We start from the raw sequence: 15,261 nt of genomic DNA, 5'->3' as shown, positions 1-15,261 counted from the left end.
TCATTTACTAAATATGTCTTTATTAATAATGATTGCACAAGTGAGCAGGACTTTCTGCAGTGACGCAACAAGATGGGATGGTATTAACTCACAGAGGTCTGGTGCGCACTCATAATCCAAGTGCAAGAATACCTCTATCTATTTTTACCACCTTCTAACTTCTATACCTACAGAGAAATTTCAAGGCTAGCTAAAGCTTTAACACCAGATTCACATTTAGATTGTTAAAAATTGGATCTCCAAGCCCCTTGCTAGCCTTGAAAACATCTGCAAGTTCTGAATGGGATTTTCTAGCACTCCGTGCAATGAAACACTGTCCCAGCAAAAGTGATGAGAGCTTCACCTGTGCATTTTCTGTCAGATCTCATTTACACTTTTAAGTTGTGTTTCTAATCATGCAGAAGGATTCCATTTAAATGAATAAAAGGAATGAAATTATGAATTACCTAGGAAACATGAACAAGCCAACACCCAAAGTTATACCTTCCCAGCAGCCAGCCCACCCCACAGCTCCCAGGAGAAACTCCACTTCGGCACCAACCAGAACTTGCTGAAAACAATGTCTGCAGCTTCCCTCCAACTGAACTGTTTAGGAAGATCACTGTTGCCTTATGGAGTAGCATAGCCACCCTTTTCAATGCAATACACTTCAGGTGATCTTCCACTTCCACTTGTCAGCTAGCAGGTGCAGGAATCATAGTTTCTAAATGAAGAGCACAGGGAAAATCCCTACTTGTTCAGCCTTTTTGGTACATTACAGAGTAGCAGGCAGAATTGCAAATAATACTGAAAAGTGGGTAACACCTTGTCGCTTCCTGATGGGCAAGAAGAAAGATGAGGTGTGCATGCCGTAAAGGGTGGCAGCAGGTGGGCAGAGTGGTAAGTTCAGCCACTGTTGAGCTAATCCTGCAGCAAGGTGAGGCCACAGAGTCAAAATTTCAATCAACCCATCTAAAAGGTATTTGTGCTTTTCTTGATGCACATGCTGTGCAACTGCCAGTTCTGACACATGCACAAAGCGATCTGTATAGACTTTGTGGTTTTTACTTGGAAATGCAAATAAATTAAGTACTGATTTGTGTTCCTATTATAACTTGTTTTATAAAGTAGCATTTCAACTGACAGATCTGCCTTTTAAGTATAATCATTGTGCTGGAAGTACTATTTCCAATTTCAACTAATAATCTTGGCTTTTATTGTAATGAAACCAAGCTACTAGTACAATACGTATAACCTAATTGTGCAGCCCCAATTCACTTCAGGACTCAGCTGCACACCAAGCCCTTCCCTGATCTCAGCCAAATCTGTAACTGGTAGAGTTGTATGAAGACAGAAAGCACTATTCAAAGCCTGCCGTTACCAGCACCTTCCCTCATACTTGCTGTTGCTTCCCATCCTTTATACCAGAGACCAAGCTCGAAGGCACCACCATCCCTTGGCATTGTACTTGTATGCTACTGTGGGAGCATTTTCTACAAAGTGCTGTTCAGCCACATCTGTAATGCAGGGGTAAAGATAAGAACTGAACCCATCACTGACACCACCAGAAATAACCACAGGAAGATCCGATCCAGGACTTGAGCTACAAATTTCCAGTCTTGGACAACCTAGGAAGGAGAAAAGGAGAGCAAACAGAAACTGTAATGAGCCTGGTACTTTGTTGATATTGCTACATATATTTCAGCTCCAAAAATCTGTTTTTAAAATTAGAAGTTTGTGGTATGCTTTATCCTAGAACGGACATAGATCAACTTTTTAGCACTCATAACCATGAGCTGCTCAAAACCCCCAAACAATTCCTTCATTTTAAGCACATGGCAATCAGACCTTTTTCAGCATGTGCAAAAGTTTTTAGATGAGTGCGTATGTGAAAATTTACAGTCTCAAGCTTGAAGATGGCTTTATGATGAACTGGGTTTCTTTTCACAGAACTGCATTTCCCTTAAAGTGCCAGGACTTGGCCCTAGCGCAGCACTTTGACACAGGCATTGATTCCAGTGTAGGTGGTCCCATGGGCTCGTGTTTGATTAAGTGTTCTGTTGGCTCGGATTGTGCACCTTCAGGGCGGCGATTTTGCATTGTGAGTACTGGCACAACCCAGCACACACAAAAAAGCTACTTATAAAAGTGATTCGAAGGACTTTTTTAATTAAAAATTGTTTCAGCTTCAGAGGGCTTCATTCATGGAGATTCTATGTTGACATACTACAGGGTTTACTTTTAAACATAAATTTACTGTTCATCTTTCTGCTGAAGTCCTCTCAACACATTATGAACTAAGCCCTGGTTTTGCTACTAGGAGGGTGCTAACAGAAGTTTTTCTCTTTCCGTATGCTGCTAGGTGCATTGCTCTGCTGTCCTACCCTCTCATGAGATGCATAGTTTATGCACACAGTAATTTGCCATTTTAATAGATGGATTTTCAGAAAGGGGAGAAAAATGGTGGTTAGGGGCTAATCTGAACTGGTGTTGGTGAAAATCTAGAAGACCTCCACTCAAAACAGGGCAGCCACACTGTGTATAGTCACTGGGAGGCAGGGAATGAGACCTAGCAACTGCCATGGACCGTGCCTGTAAGTTTCGTGAAAGATACACTTTCAGAGTGTGTGACGGTTCAGAGGTTTTCCAGATTCATTCTATCCCCAGCTTAAGCAGGACAAGGTTATTCAAATAATCCAAAAGCAGGAATTCCTCCAGGAGAGGCTGTTGTGGCCTCTTGCATGTGTGAAGAACAGGGACTCTCACAGCACAATACAGTTCTCCTTGAAGCAATGTGTTTCCCCCAAAATCATATTATTTATCAAGCAGGGGAAGCTCCCAGGACATGTTTGAGATGAGAGCAGGAGGAAGAGGCAGAGGGAAAGGCATGCAGAAAGGGTAAGAGCTTGGAAGTCATCGCAGCCAAGGAAACTGTGATCCGCCCTTGCCCTCCTTACCTGTCTGATGAAATGTTCCTTTTTAACATGCCTGGAAATGTATCGAATGGAGTCAGCGGCCTTTTCCAGAAAGGCAATAACAATTTTCTCTCCATCTTTTGCTTGCTTGTGTTTCTGCTTCCCCAGAAACTTTGATTTCAAGGTGGTTTCCTTTTCTTCAGTGTCTGAGAAGGAGTAACGATCCACATGGCCCTTCATGCACAGCAGCCGAGGCAACTTCTGGAGGAAGAGTCTTTTGACCCAGGGAGCCATGGGATGGTAGGTTGCTGAGGAGCGGTGGTGGACGTTGATAACAAACACAGTCACGATGATAGAGAGGGTCACAAAAATCATGATGAACAGCAGGTACTCACCAATCAGAGGGATGACTTTGGAAGAAGAAGGGATTATTTCCTCAATCACTAAAAGGAAAACAGTGAGGGAGACTAGAACTGATGTAGACAGTGAAAGCTTTTCTCCTTCATCTGATGGTAGGTAAAACACCAGGACAGTTAGAAAAGACAGTCCCAGGCAAGGGATTATTAAGAAAAGAGTGTAAAACAGTGGAAGGCGTCTCAACACAAAGGAGTAAGTGACAAATGGGTAAGAGTACAGCCCATCCTTCCTGTTGCCTTTCATACCCTTGGCATTTAAGATCTCCCACTCTCCATTATCAAAGAAATCTTTCCTGTCTACATTTTCATCCACTAAAATTAAGTCCACCATACTGCCATCATATGTCCATGACCCAAACTTCATGGAGCAGTTCTGCCTGTCGAAGGGGAAGAAGGTCACATCCATTGTGCAGGAGCTCTTATAACTGGCTGGTGGTGTCCAGGTTACCACTCCATTGTACTTCACTATGACTTTGGTCATCAGGGATCCTTCAAAACGTCCATCAGCACTGGGAGTTGGACAGGAAGAAACAGTACCAAGTTCAGGATTATGTTTGCCCCAGTCCTACCCCCTCACAGCTCTGCTTCCTACCCATCACCTGGAGGACAAGGGAAGCCAACATTCATACTACCTAAAGAAGCAGCCTTCTGACAGCACATGCAAGCTTCGCAGTGGCTGACATGCCTTGTCCAAGCTCTGGTCTAAGTCGGGAGCAAGGACCCATGCTACTCACTTTTCAAATAAAACAATGTCGGGAAGCCACAGGGACTCAGAAGGAACACGGATGGCGGTGATCCCACCATATTCCTCGGGATTCCAGGAAAGCTTGTGGTCGATCCATTCCTGTAACAAGCCAGCAGAGTCCTCTGCCCAGTCATACACAACAACCTCATTCCTTCTCCCACCACTCACCTCAGAGGGACTGCGTCGCACAGCACAATGGGCAGAGCTTGGTGAAAGACTGCTCAGCTGCAGGGAGGATGCTAGGCAGGCATGGCTGGGAGATGTTAATCCCTATAAGCATTGCCCCTCCAGCCACAGGTGGGTCTTAGTAACTCACCCTTTTGCAGGCAACCTCAAGGCAGGCACTTCTGGGGAACACTTGACATTCACCACCCTGCCCAGCCCACCTGAGGGTAGTCCAGAAGGAGGAGACACTTCCCTTGGGTGTGGTACATCTTCTTCCCTCTGACAGCCAGCCCATGGTGGTTTTGGCTCTTGATGACCCCATAGAAAAGCCAGCTGGCATGGCACCTACTACCCAAGTGACAGAGAGGTGGCCTTTAATTACTTTTCAGTGGAGACCTGGCTGTTTTCAGTGAGTGGAATACAACACCTGATACCTGTACACTGTCCTTGCAAACCAAATCATTGTTCTCTCATGAGAAAGACCTGCACAATATTGTGGGAAAAATAATATGACATTATGATAAAGCATTTGGTACACATTCCTGAAGAGATAACACTAACAAGGCAAAAGCAGAGGGATTCCTGGCCATTTTCATCATGCTGAACTCCAGAATAGTTTTTCTCTCCTCTTTTGTTTTTCAGATGGGGAGATCCTAGCAAAGTGGCTCTCACAACCTGGAGATTTCCACAGAGGTGCAGTGGAAAAGCAGCTTTTTGATCCCCGTTCATTGTTGATGGGGGTTTTCACTTGCCCACAAGAGCAGCAGTGAGAGGAGGCAAGAGCTGTAGACTGTGGTCAATATCAAGAAGCACAAGATGAACGACTTTCCATTAAGCTCCAACACTGAGAGGTCCCCAGGGATGTGGGGGCCTCAGCCTTCTCTGGGCAATTTCCTCCATGATTTAAGGATGAGCCAAAAGTGAAATTCTCTGCTTCTTCTCCAACTATATTGTTCCCCTCTTCTTCAATTCCACATGTGTTTCACAGCTATACCTACAGAAACTTGTTATTGCAGTCCTTTACAGTGTGACAGCAACCCAGACCCTCCATAGAGACCTAAACACAGACAGTGAGAACAAGAGTCTTCCTCCTCCCAGGTGCAGGGAAGGGATGGGGCCAAGGTCCTGGGCAGGTGGCTGGTAGACCTGTCCTAAAACCTTGCCGAAAGCACAAGCAAAGGAGGCAGCTGCCCAGGATGGCACCATGGCAGGATTAATGGCCCCACTACCTGTGCCAGAAGAGACATGGACCCACTCTCCAAACTGTTCATAGGGCTGGCATCAGCTGCCAGGCACAGCCCTCCACCCCTGACTCCTGCTGCTGCTGAAGGAGAGGTGGCAGCTGTTCACATGTGGAAAGAGAAGAGGGGTCATTGCTGATTTAGCCTCAGCGACAGAGCACACAACTTCTAGTGTGAACTGTTCTCTGTGAATGGGCATCTACCAGATGTTTCCAGCAGCCTGGGCTGTTAGGTGGGCACAGACTCCCAAGTATGTATCCTGGACATCTCCTGCAAGAGGTCCAAGGGGGCTTAGGCTGGAAACAGACCTGTTATGCAAGGGGATAGTCAGAGCTGACAGCAGCAGCCAATAGAGTCACCTCACAGCCTGCACTAACACAACAGAAGCAAATACCCAGTCAGCCACCTAGAGATACAGTCATCCCTCTGGACCTGAATTGGAGCAGCCCCTTGGCATCTGCAATACTCCTCCACCCCCCCTGCCCTGCATTGATTTCTCTCCCAGCTAAAGTGCTCTTTCATGTCTGCAAGGCAAATTGTTGCGTGCCATCTTACTAGAGCAGAAAATAGATTGTATGCGGAATTTGAAGAGCAGTTTAAAATGGGAATCTCCCTATGGGCTATGCTGGCACAAACCATAGCAGTGGATTCAAAGGGCCCTTTCCTCTCTTATCCCTTTCTTCCAAGCTGCTCCAGACCCTCCCATTGCTCTCCCCTTCCTCCAGGTCTGCCAAATTCCCATCTCTGGGATGTCACATCAGTGCTTAACCCACACCAAGTGGACCAAGAAACACTGGACCCAGATTCTCAACCCTTGCTAGTATACTCCATAGCTTTCCTGAACCCAGATACTTTCTTAGCAACCACTAAAAGCTCCTTTGCAACTTGTGTGTCTGCCTGCATGCACATCATCAAGTCCCACCATCTTGAGCACCTGGATGTCTAAGGTAAAAAAGAAACCCCTTGGATTTAAGCTATGCTCACCTAAGAAAAGCCAGAGTCATGTAGAGAGATGATGACTGTGATTCCTTCTCAACCTCACGCACTCAGTGTGAAAATCAGACTTCCCTGACCTTCCCAGGTCCTGCAGAAGGTCAGGGTCTGTGTCATTAGAGAGTTGTGGTTTGCTTTAGTGTTTTTTACTTTTCCCTACCCAAAAGAAAAAAAAATATTTTAGTTGTACTTAGTTTTATGGACCTTTTCCTAGCTGTTGCGCTTATACACTCTAATAATCCCCCAAGGACTGGATTGCACATGAGACCAGTTCACACCAAGCCCAAGTGAATGCATGATTCCCAAAGCAGGACACCTAGGTGAGGCCACAGATATGTAGTGCTCATCCTGACTTCCTAGGAGAATCTGCATGTGTGACAATCAGAACCTGTCTCTCACTTATATTCTGCTCCCTTTGCATTTCATTTGGGCCTTGATGTTCCCAATCCCTCGGACGGAGAAGGAGTATTAGAAATGGCAGCAACTAGCCACAGCCCCGCTCAGCAATTCTGAAAATCACAGTGCTGAGTTATCCTGGGGAACTGCCCTGGGTAGGGCACAGTCTCCGAAGGCCTCCAGAGAACTCAGCATGTCTACAGTGCAAACTCCTGGGTAGTCACAGCATGAGGATCAGATAAAGTGGTTTCCACCTTATCTTCATCCTCCCTGACACCCAAGAGGCAATGAGCAGATGGTGGCGTATCCCTACCTCCTGCAGCATGTTTGGAGTACCCTGCAGCAGAACCTGATTTCCCACAGCAAGAGTGGTGAAACAGGCTCCAGGCTATACCTCTGGGGAGGTCAGTGCTGCAGTACAAACAGGGTGGTCATCCTGGATGGGCTAACCTGAAACGTCCCCACACAGGTTCATGCAGCAATGGAGAGGATGGGTAGGTGTCTGTCTGCATTAGTGTCTCAGCCCTGATGCCCTTGGGCAGCCTGGACTTGGATTTGGTCTGTTAATGTGAGTCAATACTTCAGGTCCTTCTCTTCTGCAGTCACTGTAACCTGAGTGAAGATGTCACCCAGCCAGAGGGATGAAGGCAGCCCCAGGACATAGGAAACTTTGCTGTCCTGGATGAAGCAAGCAGCCAACCCTTCCCTAAGAAGGAAATGATCAGGCTGAAATATTCTGTCAAAGGCTGCAAAAGGCTATAAAATCTTTCTGGGGATACTTGCAGGAAAAGGGAGATGAGGAGGGTGAGTGGGTGGATTTCATACCTGCAGATGGCAGGGCTTGGGTGTGCAGGGGCAGGTGGGTGCAGCAGCCTGCAAGGAGAGAGGGTGGGAATTGGGAGAGGACAGATGGGAGGTGAGGGGTTACCTTTGTAACCTCTGTCTGGCCAAGTGGCTACTCAAAGTAAGGAAGTCAAGATCTGGCCCCGTGCACCTGAGGGGCTCTGCAATTGCAGCTGAAGGTGAGAAAAATGTAATGCTGCAGATTTTCAGGGTAGGGTCTTAGCAGCTGGATTTGGATCAGCAGCAAATTTCTCCAGCAAAAGGGGAAATTCCTGTCCTCCCTGCAGCCAAGGGAAGTCTGAGCTTCTTCTTCAAGGGAGAGACTGTCTTTACATATAATGTCCATACGGTCCTGCTCCACCCAGAAGCTCACACTCACTGCAGCGCTACAGGTACCACACTGAGAACAAAAACTGAGCTGCATTTCTCCTCCACCAGCCCAGTGACCCCTGGGAACCATTTCCCATAGCATCATTTCAAGTACAGTTTGGGTTTTATGTCCTCTGCGTAAGATCAGCTGACATGTTTATACTCACGTGGCTGAGAGACTTAAAATAATTGCCACAAGGTCACTAAACTGGTGCAATGTAATCTATACCAAATGCAGTGTTCTTCAGGAGTGAACAAGAAAGGAGACTTAACAGTCTGACTTGCACCTTTCCCCCATTTGTATAAATTATCATCACTTCCAGAAGCAGTTATGTTAGAGAGGTCTCAGATTTTAATTGCCACAGATTTTAATTGAGGGTGGGTGGGAGGGTGCGGGGGTTGTAACATGCTGGTCTTATCCTTCTCTTTAGTTATGCTGAAGAAGAAATCCATCTGAAACACCACCCTTAGCTCGGGCAAGAGAGACAGTATTTGCTTGAACTCCAGGTCTGGGACAGGACAGTCCCTCAGGGCACACACAGCATCCCAGGGACAGCCCTTGCAGTATCAGGAGATGTTTCTTCTCTGAAGTAGCTGGCTTGAGTACACTGCTGGAGTGCAAGCCAGGAGAAGAGGCCTTTCTGCCTGCCTTTCTGCCCCTTTATGCATTTGCAAAAGTGAGAGGAGTAAAGTAAAAACTTCAGGTGAGGTGACCTGGTGCTGCTTTTGTCTGGCCACTCGAGATCACGAAAGGGGATGGATGACGTAGTGGGCAGCAGGCTGGGCAGGCCACTCAGCTCAGCAACCCCACACTGGAAGGGGAGGTCTGATTTGGTCTAACTTACCTGCTTCAGCCACACATTGGTTGTCATCAGCTGATTCTTCTCATCCTAGGGTGACACAAGGTAGAGAGGATTGCAATTTCAAAACAGCCAGCAGAAATGGACCCTGTGCCTGCTAAGTCTAAGCCTGCACTGAGCAGAGGAGATCACTATCATCCTGTTTACCCACAGGCCTGGGCTCTTTCACTATTGGGAGAAGTGAACTGACTTTCTAAATCCAGTCCCTGCTCTCGCTGGGAGCTCCTGAGGCTGGAAAACCGAGGCCAGGCATTTCACAGCAGCCCAAAGGAGCCAGATGCCAAAGAGCAGGGAGGCAGCAGGGCTTAGCCAGCAGGTGGGGTCAGGACAGACATGTCTGTGGGGTCCCAGAATAGCTGGTCTCCCCACACTGCTCAGCCTGGAGTCACTTTGGGAAGATACAATCTGAAATATTGTCCTGAATATGTAAAGCACAAAATTAGTCTGCCTTCCATGGCACAAGGGATGCTGCCAGGGGCCAGGGAATGGAAGAACACTGTTGTGTGGGTACCTCTGGTCCCTGTGCAAATTTCACTGTGTGTTGCAGTGATGGAGAGGAAAGGGAAAAGAAACATTCCAAGTGGGCAAGAACATGGAATTGTCTGTTATGCCTCTAGTGTCTTTTCTGAGTGGCCAGCTGGATCAAGATACAAGCTGCCTTTGGCCTGGATACAAGCTTGCTTAGAATGAACAATGTCCAACCATCTCTAGCCTTCTTCACCCCTGTCCTGTAGCTGCCTTGTCATTAAATTGCAAATTTAGTCATCAGGGACAGTGGTATGGACTATTTGATTAACACCTGATGCAATGAGGCCTTATTCCCTGAGAAGAGCAGGGAAAAAAGGACCTTCAGGTTTGCTGCAAAACAAACAAGTCTTACAGCCTGTACAGCATGTCAGGCAGGAGGTCGTATCGCCAGCACCACATCACACTCGGCGTTTTGTTGCCTGATCATCACTTTGCATTTCACATGTCAGGAGACAAAAGCCAACAGCATCACCAACCCTTCCAGGTGGATGCACAACTGTCTACAAAAGAAGGGATGTTTTACCAAGCCCAGCACGACACTTACCACATCCACAAGTTGTGATATCTTTAATCCAAAAAGGACTTTAATGGTGTCATTGGAGTTTTCCACAGGGCGGACCCATTTCTGATAGCCTTGAAATAAGTGCTTGAGGAGTGCGTCCTCATTTTCAGCAATTGAACTGAAGGCAGCCACATCTGAAAGAGAGTGGGGGCATGCTGGAAAGCAGACGTGGAGAGCAGCACAAGCTGAAGAAGTGAGGCAGAGCAATGATGTGAGACTAATTTACCTCTAGGCAGCTCTTGTCTGGTACAATAAAATCTGCAGGAATTCAGATGCACAGACTTTCAGCAGAGCCAGGGCAAGGGGAGGGGAAGGCAAGGCACCCCAAGACCAACTGACACACACAAAACGACCGTCAGACCACAGCAGTGCTGACTTTGTACTAGGTTTCTGTTTTCTGTGGCCTCTTGGTCTTCAGTCTTTCTTGTTTATTATTCTTTGGGAGATCTGCAGGCTTTGAGTACCAGGTGCTCATATCCAGCCTGGTAAATGCCACCCTGAGGAAGAGTTCTGTTTTCTCAGAAACCTGTGGTGTACCACAGAGAGCTGGGGCCACAGGGTAGATCTGGTCACTGAGGGGCAAACCTGTGGGGTAAACCCTGGCTAGCTGGCTTGCAGCTAGGAACAGCAGCAACACACGGTGGGCATTTCAGGGCCCCGGGATTTCACTTGCACTTGGTTGGGTTCTATGGCCTCTCTGAGACAGGAGGCTGCCCTGCACAAGGATTCAGGGTGGTGGAAGCTGCAGGGCCTATAAGTCAGATCTGAGGGAGCCTCATAACAGAGGAAATTAATCCTCCTTCTGGGGCTAAGCAGGGGGTAGCAGGAAATCATTGAGAAAGCTGAATTCTTTCAGGTGGGGAGACTGTGTTTGGTGGGCTGTTGCACTAGCAGAGCGAAAAGCAAAAGGAGGTCATCCATCAGCAGGAGGAGCTGGATAATGCAGCTGGTAGGTCCTCAGTACAGGACGATGCAGGTCTACACCTGCAAGACTTGGGACTCCCCCAGTCCCTGCCACCACATTCCCCCTTGCCCCTGCTACCACGAAAGGGGAAGGGCAGTTCAGACCCTCCATCCTTTCCCAAGTGCCAGCCCCACTCTCTGTAATGCTGAGGTCCTGACGTGACATCCACCTCTTCCCTTGTGCACACACACAGAGCACCCAAGGATGAGAAGGACTCCACCTTGAGAAGGATCTCACCTCTCGCCAAAGGCACCATGCAGGGAAAAGGAGCTTGTGCTGATCAGCCCTGCGCCATGGGGGTAACAGTCAATATTGCCGTGCCAGCAGTCAAAGGGGACCCCACAGGGTGATGCCCGGGGCCCACCTTGTCCCCTCACCCCCCGTGCCCTGCCAGCCCCAGTGTGAGCAGGACACCTGTGCCTAAACTGCCAGCCATGAGGTGCAGGAGGTGCCTGCAGGCAGAGGGTCATGGCTGAGAGACACGACGGTGTGAGGTGGGTGATGGGAAAGCCTGGGCAGGGGGGCACAGCTCAGGGGCAGCACACATCAGAGGCAAGGGGGCCCCCAGCAGGGTCCCTCTGCCACGGAGAGAGACAAAAGGGCATCTGAGCCCAGCAGCCCCTCCAGAGAGAAAACCAGAGGCAGAGGGTAACGCTCTGCCACATGCACGGAGGAGAGGGCATGACCACAGACCACCGTCCCTGTCCATGCCTTCTTCCCCCGGCAGCTGCTGCCCTTCTCCTGGGAGAGAGAGGCCGCGCAGCCTCCCCTCCCCCGCGCAGCCTCCCCTCCCCCGTGCAGCCTCCTCTCCCCCGTGCAGCCTCCTCTCCCCGGTGCAGCCTCCTCTCCGCGGTGCAGCCTCCCCTCCCCCGTGCAGCCTCCTCTCCCCCGTGCAGCCTCCTCTCCCCGGTCCAGCCTCCTCTCCCCCGTGCAGCCTCCTCTCCCCGGTGCAGCCTCCTCTCCCCCGTGCAGCCTCCTCTCCCCGGTGCAGCCTCCTCTCCCCCGCGCAGCCTCCTCTCCCCCGCGCAGCCTCCTCTCCCCGGTGCAGCCTCCTCTCCCCGGTGCAGCCTCCTCTCCCCCGTGCAGCCTCCTCTCCCCGGTGCAGCCTCCTCTCCCCCGCGCAGCCTCCTCTCCCCCGCGCAGCCTCCTCTCCCCGGTGCAGCCTCCTCTCCCCCGTGCAGCCTCCTCTCCCCGGTGCAGCCTCCTCTCCCCGGTGCAGCCTCCTCTCCCCCGCGCAGCCTCCTCTCCCCGGTGCAGCCTCCTCTCCCCCGTCAGTCTGTGTGAGGCTGTGGGCAGGGAGTGACCCAGCAGGAAGCGGCACAGCTGAAGGACTGCCTGAAGCAAAAACCTGCTCCCACACCAGAGCTTTCTGTTGGACAAAATCCTGCCCTGACTTAGTCTAGATTTTCTCAGGAAAGCACAGGCTTCAAGCAGCACTGTCACCCCCCACTTCCAGCCATAGCAAATGCCCGCTTTTCTTGGAGAATCTGTAAACTCTGAAGCCTAGCAATTCCTACTCACAGGGTAACAATGATTTTACTGTCAGGTGTTATAGCACAGGCTGTGCTCATCCTCTGTTGTGGATGTGCACTGGTGGTGGCATTACCAAACCCTGGGGAGGTGGAAGCCCGCTGGTCAGAGGGAGCTTTCAGCACTCCTTTCCACCTGCTGTGCAGCTTCTGTGGCCACCCTTTGTCTTGCTGCTTTGTCATAAGCCTTTGAAGTCTGCTGTTACCAACCAGGAAACCATAAATGCCCCTTCTGCTTGCTTCAGGGTTTATTTCTCATGCCAAAGATAGCCTAGCTCTACCACAGCAAATGGAGGACAGAGTCTGGGGTCTGTCCTAGGAAAATGGATTGCCTGCCCAAACATGCTGGACCAGCATTGCATCTGCAACAAAAGGAAGAAAAAGAGCATATTTTCCCCACTCACTACCCACAACCTCAGCAGTCCAGTCCCATGACTCTCTGCAGAGACCCTGGCTCCCAGCCCTTTTGATTTCCCTTTAGGAGGTTCACAGGGGTGTGGTGTTGTTAAACACAGGAAATTTAATGGGAAAGCCATTGAATAGGAAAAATCCACAGCCCGAAAACTTGCAGGATCAAACCCATCTTTGTCTTAATGCTGGAATACATTGCACTGGGTTTATTTGAGTATAGCATCACACACACACTCAGCCACACACCCCATGGGCACGGTGTCCGTGGCTGTGTATGGAGCTCCTGCTAGGAAAACGGCGCCTTTTCACAGCCCATACTTCACATGAACTCCAGGGCCCTAATACTCCAAGAGGATATAGCAGAGAGGTGGTAAAGCTGGTTTGGGGGCTGGATGTGTTGATTCTCAGCTGCCAGGGAAGCCACAGAAAAGAGTGGGAAAGACTTGAGAAGTCTCACAAAGAAGAAAGCCAGAAGGAACAAGATCAGTGCCCTTGTAAGACAGCCTTAGGACAGTTTAAAAGCAGAAGTTTTTTAGTGAGAAGGAAGACATATCAAGAGGAGAAAATAGCCTAAACAGCTCCTTTGATCAAGCCCCATCTGATGACTAAGTTAGATAAAGTCATGAAGAAAATACTGAGCAAAATAGAGAAGCAGCTGTAGGACAGATGCAACCCTGAATTTACCATATGGTGCACAGAGAAGACAAAAGTTGGAGAGCTCCAGCTCCCTCGCAGGTTACTGTGTCTGCCAGTAACTGAGCACTACTTGCCATCTCCCCTCTCCTCCGGGTTCCTGCTTCTCGCTGCAGTCCATGCCGCCAGCAGTTCCTCCCCCGGCACAGGGGCAGGAGTGCAGGGCAAGGAGTCTGCTAAACAAATGTGTAAAACACCCCGAGAAATAAACCGGACATTCAGCCTTTCATCAGCTCACCTGAGGCATTTCAGTTTTCCTCCTGGTGATGGAGATTCTCCCACAACTTCCTTTAGCAGTGAAGATTGAGTTTAGGGGTTTTCATTAACTTCTACCCGGTGACCACCCCACCACCCCAGTTAATAAAACCTTGTTGCCAAACTGCTCGTTGTTGCAATACAAAGGCAGCAGCTGATACAACCCTCTTTTCCTAGTCAGACGGTGTTAAGAGGACTGAGGGAGGCTGGTATCTCCCCTGTCTCTGCAAGCAGCAGCTAACTGGCCAGCAGAAAAGAAATCTTGAACATCTGCAGCTCGGCATGGAAGAAAAAGAAATTGCACTTACCTGAGTGGCTCAGACACAGCACAAAAAGCACTAGGCAAAGCATGGGCACCACGGTTGCTTTTTCTTTAAATCTGATCTTTTGTCTCATCTTAGAAGGGTACTAAACCGATCTATTTAAAAATCAAGGCAGACGATTGAGTCTGCAAGGCAAGACAGCACCTTTGAGCCTTATCTTGCCTCATTATGATGCTCCACTCTGTAAATCACAGTTCATTGATTTTCAGTCAGCTGTCACATCCCGTAAGCCTAAAACAGGGCTCTGGGTCCTAAACTCTGACTGATTTGTTTGCGGTGGTATTTGCGTGGCTATATCCACTGTGGTCTAGGAGTAGAAGCTAAGCAAGGTTTTTAATGAGGAGAAAGGTATTTTATTATGCTGCCAGTTAACAGCTAGGGAAAAAAACAAGCTGCAGATCAGACCCAAAGATAGATCACATACCTGAAAGGTTGTCTGTTTGCTCCAGCTGTATCAGTTGGTCTAATGAAAGAGGCAGCCTCCCTACAGACCTAACTTAGCTTATTCATTTTTCATACGACACTTGCTGTTTTATAGCTATAAAATGGATTTGGGGAGGAAAAAAACCAGTAAAATATAGTTGGGAAAACAGGGCTCATTTCTAAATTTATATCTCATCACTCATGCATATGATGCCAAAATGGCATAGAGTAACTGCTCAGAGATGAATTTTGTCTTTAAGCAGCAAAGGTATTTATTTCATGCAACACTGGGGAGCTAGCTGATTCCCACCAGACAAACTAGCTCCCAAGTTTTCAGTGAAAAGTCAGATAATTCATACAGTTTTCATAAGAGGTTACAACATCTTTCCATACATATTCATTTGATTTTGACACCTAATCATTCTATTCATAATAGGTGGGATCTAGGTGGAGTAAACTTTCAACTTTCTTTGTTCAACGATTTCCTGACTCATGGTCTCCTTATCTGCTTCAGATGCCCACTTTATCTTTTCTAATTATTCAGAGTACATTCTTTTAACATCATCAGTGGTACATTCCTTTACTTTAATGTCCTCAGTGGAACCTTTTCTTATTATTCAGAGTACATTCCTTTCTCAACACAGACCATCA

At 48.5% G+C, this 15,261-nt stretch overlaps 1 protein-coding gene across 1 annotated transcript; it reads right to left on the bottom strand.

Moving 5' to 3' along the window:
* CHRNB3 (cholinergic receptor nicotinic beta 3 subunit) lies at positions 1-14,551 on the bottom strand. Its single transcript, XM_005446867.3, has 6 exons — positions 14,173-14,551; positions 9,995-10,146; positions 8,908-8,952; positions 4,045-4,154; positions 2,937-3,819; positions 1-1,607 (listed from the first exon to the last, which is right to left on the bottom strand). The coding sequence occupies exons 1-6, from the start codon at positions 14,258-14,260 to the stop codon at positions 1,473-1,475; spliced, it is 1,413 nt and encodes a 470-aa protein (XP_005446924.2). The 5' UTR covers positions 14,261-14,551; the 3' UTR covers positions 1-1,472.
* Positions 14,552-15,261: the final 710 nt, after the last annotated feature.

Source organism: Falco cherrug, chromosome Z, assembly GCF_023634085.1.
Source record: "Falco cherrug isolate bFalChe1 chromosome Z, bFalChe1.pri, whole genome shotgun sequence".
NCBI classification, from domain to species: domain Eukaryota; kingdom Metazoa; phylum Chordata; class Aves; order Falconiformes; family Falconidae; genus Falco; species Falco cherrug.
Note: the sequence above shows the minus strand (reverse complement) of the source record. Positions and strands in the feature narration are given on the sequence as shown.